The sequence below is a fragment of the Tachypleus tridentatus genome, chromosome 3 (genome assembly GCF_004210375.1).
Source record: "Tachypleus tridentatus isolate NWPU-2018 chromosome 3, ASM421037v1, whole genome shotgun sequence".
Taxonomy (NCBI): Eukaryota; Metazoa; Arthropoda; class Merostomata; order Xiphosura; family Limulidae; genus Tachypleus; species Tachypleus tridentatus.
The window spans coordinates 8,960,546-8,967,274 of NC_134827.1; the positions used below are offsets into that span (position 1 = coordinate 8,960,546).

General features: G+C 28.8%; 1 protein-coding gene across 1 annotated transcript; it reads right to left on the minus strand.

Annotated features, from left to right (window-relative positions):
• Positions 1-2,999: 2,999 nt before the first annotated feature.
• On the minus strand, positions 3,000-5,925 carry Ndc1 (Nuclear division cycle 1). Its single transcript, XM_076492803.1, has one exon. It carries the CDS (start codon positions 5,715-5,717, stop codon positions 4,098-4,100), a length of 1,620 nt encoding a protein of 539 aa, XP_076348918.1. The 5' UTR covers positions 5,718-5,925; the 3' UTR covers positions 3,000-4,097.
• Between the last annotated feature and the right edge of the window lie 804 nt (positions 5,926-6,729).

Below are 6,729 nucleotides of genomic sequence, written 5' to 3' on the forward strand. Positions count from 1 at the left end.
GAATAGTTGGACCAGAAATTTCATCCAGTGATATTATCATTTCGATATCTTTACACTTCATACTTGAGAAGATACTGAAATTCTACCTTTTTATCTTCTCAAAGGAATGATAGTTCTTACAGTTACTGTCATTTTATTTAAGGTTTGTTGTTAAAATGTATTGCATTTCCACATGTAAGTTATTTATCTGGCTATGTTTATTACAACATCATAAAAACTGTGGTAGGGAAGTCAAAGTTGCACATGCTATGTTCTAAAGTCTAAAATTATAGTAATTTTATGTTTGGTTACTTATAACACTCACTGTAAATAATTGTATAAAATGTAAATAAAATAATTTATTTGTAGAATGCAAAGGAGACTCCAGTTGTACCTAGTAAGATTTAATGCAGACCAAAGGTATTTTTCTTTAAATATTTTGTGATACTTGTGTGGTATTATGCAGTGTAACCAACAAAGTTGATAAAAATATCTTCAAGAAACTACTGATCCCATTAATAATTCGAGAGAGAGAAAAAACAGACTAAATTTTGAATTTCAATGTCCTACGTGTTAATCTACATGTAACAACTAAGTGATAAAATTGTCTTTTTTTCCTGATTTTAATTCTTGGATGCTGTTTTATTTGATATTATGATAAGTTGTTGTTTTTTGTGTGTCAGATAACTTCTACAGAGGTATGTAATTAAGCAATTACAAGATGATGCAGTATTTCCCATTTGGTTTGTTTTAAATATAGTGCAGATGAAAAACACTAATTAATTTACTTACTAGAACCTGGAAATAACTTTTTTTATAAATGAGTACCTATGTTAAATAATTTATCTTTAATTTGTTTCTTTGTGCATGTAGAGTTTTTTTATCACAACTACATTCAAAGAATATATAAATTTCTATACATTTCATAAAACTTAAATATTCTGTTAATGTAGTGGAATTATTTAAAACAGTAACTGTGTACTTAATTTTTTTTTAATAAGGTGAAATTTTGCTGAACAAGTCATTTTAAAATTAAAGTGATTTATCATTATCCTACATTTATTATTAGATCCTTTGTGGTGTGACTAGTTTTTATCTGATACGAAAAAGTTAATAACTTGCTTTGTTGATAGTGTATTTATTATAAAAAAATATAACATTTTTGTTAAAAATCCAACAAACAGTGACATATGTATTCATGTAAAATTACACATAGTGCAGTAGGAAAATAGATATTTTAAGGTCCTTCTATGTTTTAAAAGTGTGCAAGTTTTACTTCATTCTATTATAAATGTTATTTTTTTGCTATTAATGATGTGCCCAATTACTGAATGAATGTGATGTTCCACTGGCAGAGATACAGTTCATAAAAAAGAAAAGGAGTAAAATTGGTAATAAAGTTATAATTTTAGATATAAATCAGTTATGACCAATACTTATACTTTCACATCAAAACTTACTGGAAGATCAATAAAATAACAAGTATTCTTGAAGATATAACTTAATTACTGTACATGTCCTAGTAAACACTCATTGAAATTGAATTTAGTCAGGAGGACATTTTATACGTACATGGCTATTGACTTGTATTTGCCATGATCGTGTACTTAACAAATATCAGTTGAAAAAAAATTTAATATGATTTAAGATACTTATTTTTGTAGGAAAAAAAATATACATATAGTGAAATTAAATAATTATAAGTGAATTTAAATGAATAAACAAAATCATAAGGAAGAACTGCATTAAATACAGAAAATCCCAACCTGTGATTAATTATAACCATAAAATGTTCAAGCCATAAACCAAAACACATTAACATGCAATTTTATAAAATATGCTGTACATTTTTAAAAAAGGGTGCTAGGGTACAGGCTAAAACGTGGGATTATAAAATGTATCCTAGATTTTGGAGATGACTGAGGAAATAGGACCCACACTGCAGTAGGGATATGCCATTTATATCTATTGCTACTCTATTTCTTATGAGAGACTAGCAAATGGAGGTTAAGACTGATAGACAGTGTATCCTCACCGCATTTTAGGTCATACTTCCTCAGTCGCATCCAAAACCAAGGATATATTTTATAATCCCACATTGTAGCTTGTACCCTAGGATCCTTTTTTAAAAATGTGCAGCATATTTTAAAAAAATTCATGTTTGTGTGTTTTGGTTTATGACTTGAAAATTTTATGATTATATATACATATGTAAACACAACATTTTTATGATGTGAATGTTTATGTTTATTAGCAGAATAAAAATGAGAGTATAAAAGCCTAGTGACTTCTGTTTAATTACATGTTCTGTAGTTTGTGGTTTGCTACCTTCGTCTTTTTTCTGAATAGTGCTTGGCTGTCATTCCCAATATCTTATATAAATTTTACATGGCCAATACAACTAAACTAACTTAATCTGCAGCATCAAGTAATCTGTTACATTACTATGCAAGGTTCTTTTTTCTCTTTGGACACATTAAAACCATTTTGTTCACAATAGTTTTAAATACTGACTACTCATTTTATAAAAGTTAAAGGCAACATGAAACCAAATAATAGAAATTGGATTCATACGTTACTACTAAACTGTTGGTAAAACCAAAACAAATATTGTCTTCACTTGACAATTGTCTATTTGAAACATATTATTGAGAAACTGCTAATGCTTTTCAATTGATTTCCTGGGAACATCTGTTATACCACAACAATGCACTTGTGTGACACAAGCATAAAATTATCTTAATGAGCTTATAAATGAGTAGTTTCATGTTTAATATTTAGGTGAGCATTATTGATTGTATTAAAGTTTTTCTATTCCAGAAATCACAAACTGCAAAATAAACTGATAATTATAATTAAAACATTTTAAAATAGTGTAACTCAAGTTTTGTAAATACATGCACTGAAGAGATTCAGAAAATATTGTTAGAAAAAGTATTTAATCTGTATCAAGTTTGTGGTCAATTATCTACTGGTACTTTTACTAAATTATTTAACTACATATAATAAACTACAACCTGTTAACCTAAAGGATTTTATTTAACTTTTTTTTTTAATGAAGTAAATTTGTTATGGATCTGACAACACTTTAAAAAAAAAAAAAAAACTTTCCTTTAACCTAAAACAAAAACCATCTTTTTTGCTTACTGAATTACTAACATTTATTTGTTATGTTTCACATGTAAAAACAATCAACAAAAAAGTAATTACAAAAATCAAGGAAAGGATCAGATATTTTTTGTATAACTTAATCTTTTCTAAGACACTGTGTAAAGTTCTTACCGAGAGTAACGTTTATGTTTATGTTTGTAGTTCCTACCAAAATATTCTTAACATTCATTACACCATTTTGTTTGTCACAAGTTAAAACATTCAGTTACTTGCTCCCTTAGTTACTTTATTAATTTTACATCTTTCAATTTGACTTCTGTAGTTGCATGGCTATACAAATATACTTCTTTACAAAAGGTTAAAATGATCAGTACAATGTATCCAAAATATAGTCAGAAAACATTATTCACTTTTATCTATAATTATACTTAAATATTTATAACTCAAAGAATCATTCAGTACTGTAATTACTATTGCACTAGATTTCTAGTTAAAATAGACAAATTTAGTTCCAGATAAACAACTAAATGGAGAATTTTGTTAAAGGGGAGAATTACTAAATCATGTACTGATAAAACAGCAAATTCCAACAAAAGTGAAACAGTAATGCTGGCCTTGTTATAAATCATAATATCCAATTCTGAAACAATGTATATAATTTTACCAACATTAAACTATTTTGTGACTTGAAAAGGATAAAAAAATTACAACTGAAAATAATGAAAAGTATATTATTGTACACTTATGTACAAGTTACTGTTAAACTCAAACACATTCGTAGAAACTGGTTTAGGATGCACATCAACGCATTTATGACAGTTGATACATTAACAGAAGTTCATTAAACAAATGGAAGATACTATGAAAAGAAAAATATTATTACAATGGCAATAAAAAATTACATGTTAAACTGCTAGTTATACTTTTCACCATATTCAAGTCTAGTATCTTGCAACATATTATGTACTAGAAATCTTTCTTTTGAAAAGCACAAAAGACTTTGCAAATTACTTTTTCAATTGAGAAAATTCATATAGTTGTTGTCTGTGGTCTTCCTGAAATGCAATATCACTCAAATGTTTTTTAAATGTAAGAGCTATTCGGTAAAGAGCACCATTCAAAACAATTCTCAAACTCTGTCTTAACTGAATATCTCTTGAAAGTGGACCAGGTTTTCGTGCCACTGATAAACTTTTCTGAAAGCGTTCTAAAGTAGTTTGCAGGTCTAGCATCAAGGAAATAATTTTTGATAAAGATTTCTGGACAACTCCATACCTATCTTCATCATATGATGCACACACAAGAAACGAAAGAGCTTCAATGCCCCATATTACAGGCTGACATGTCAAAAAATACTTGTGCATCTGAGCTTCTGGGTATTCACTATAAATTGCAGAAATTGGAGAAATTTTGTTCCAGAAATCAATGATTTTTTTAAATTTGCAAGTAAGGAAGTTTTCCATGCACTTTATGTAACTTAAATCTGTTTGTGGTACCTCATTTAGCTTCTGCGATTCAGTCTTGGGTGGAACTGATGATACAGTGCTCAACTGTTTCATCAGTGTTTCTATACGAGCAAGTACAGTGCAGGAGATTTGATTCCACTGATGTGGGTGGCCACCAGGCTGACTTACTGAAAATATCTGTTGTCTCCGTTTAAAGGAATATTTGGCAAGGTGACAAAGGTCTAAATATCCAAGAGACTGAAGCAATGGAATATCATTACAAGCAAGGCTATGATGCAAACACCTGTCTTTCTCTACTTCAAATGTTTCTTCCAGTGGAAAAACAATTCTCTCTGCAAGAAAAATCTTTAACAAGTATTTGTTGTATGCCCAGACAATATGCAATATGATTCCTGTTATAAAAACAGTTAAGAATAAGTCAATATCTACAAGTCCCTTAAAAGTTGTTAGTTTATATTCTTCACCATAGGAAAGATTAAGAACATTGCAAATATTGTCTCTGAAATTTTTTCCAAACACAAAATAAAGTACATAAAAATATTTCATTTCTTGCAGTGTTCTTATGGCACCTTCAACTATAACATTATATATTTCTGATTTACTGACCAAAAGTTTAGGCTGTTGAAAAGGATTAATTTCAAGATAGTAAGAATCTTGTAAAAAGCATGAAATATAATACAACATCCCTGCAAACATCCCATTGAACACTACAAAGAAATGTTTTTCATCTAAACAAATACTGTCTGGATCATAAAAACATATCTGTGACAAGTTTTTATGCTTTTTACTTATAAGAGCCAAGTAGCATCTTACAATAACACCTCCTCCAACCCCACAAACTATTATATTAAATATATTTTTTGGCTTGCAAAAATTAACAATTACATCTAATCTCGATTTCCAGATTTTTGGAATTGCAGATAACTGGTTTAGTTGTATAATCGATATAAACGAAGTCACCAGTGCTAAAAGAAGCTGAAAGAAAAGTTCAGGGTAACCAATACATGACCACATTACATCTCTGAATCCTTGCATTACATTCCACGATAATGCATTGAAAATAACAAGGGTTATGCAAACTACAAAAATCTGAAAAAACAATGTCCATAAAGTTGCATTCATACTTCGAGCAACTACTTGCGTCTTAAACCACTCTCGCATCTCGTGTTTTTATAATTATTACAACAGCAGAGGAATTTAAATTTGCTAAATTTTTTCTAAATACTAAAACTATAAAAATACGTTCAGTCCACACTTTCACTTACACCCGCGAACACTACCTTTCCGACTTTTCAAATCAACCCAAGATTATTTTTTGATAACTGAGCCATGCGTATCAAAACTCAGACGAAAACCTGATATTAAAAGCACACCAAACCGGAAAATTACTTTATTCTTAACCATTCATAATGTTAATGAAAAATAGAAAAAGTTTTTCAAAATGGTTCTTTGTTACTTATTAATGATTTTGTAGTTTAATCTTATACAATCTAATTATCACTTGAAATATTATTTTGTTTCTAAAAAATAATATTAATATTATTTAAAGCTCGATAACTAGTTAATGCTTTTACGAATTTAGTAATAGTTGAATATCATGGTTGCACAAGTAATGTTAACATATACCTAATACTAAATTATTTTTTAAATTTTTGAAAGAATATGGAAACAACTGTACCAAATAAAACAACCAGATTTAGGTCAAACCTATATTTCTTGAACTAGATGAAACACATGGGATATTAAACTGGGCAACTGCTGAAAACAACGTTAACAGGGAAGACATTACTGATGCATTCTCGTAATTTTAAGTTTTTATGTAATTATTGACAGTGCATACTCCTCGAAAAATTGGATATTAAACGACTACATTATTTACAAAGTTTGTGACTTGTTCCGATTTAAGAAGTTTGCTTTGATCATAAGTTTTGGTAAATCCTTTTACACAGAAATAATTTTTTCAGACCGCATTTAATTTGAAATTGTTTAGTAGTCTCAAAATTAATTACAAATAAAAAACATATAGCTGTTTAAATGTGTGAGCACAATCTCCAAATGCAAGAAAACTTTTATACTTTCACGTGTTATGGAGAACTGTTGCGTGGACGACTCCAGAGGGCGTGACAAGAAATCTATAAATTGGATGACACTTTTGGAAGTAAAAGTGAGTGGT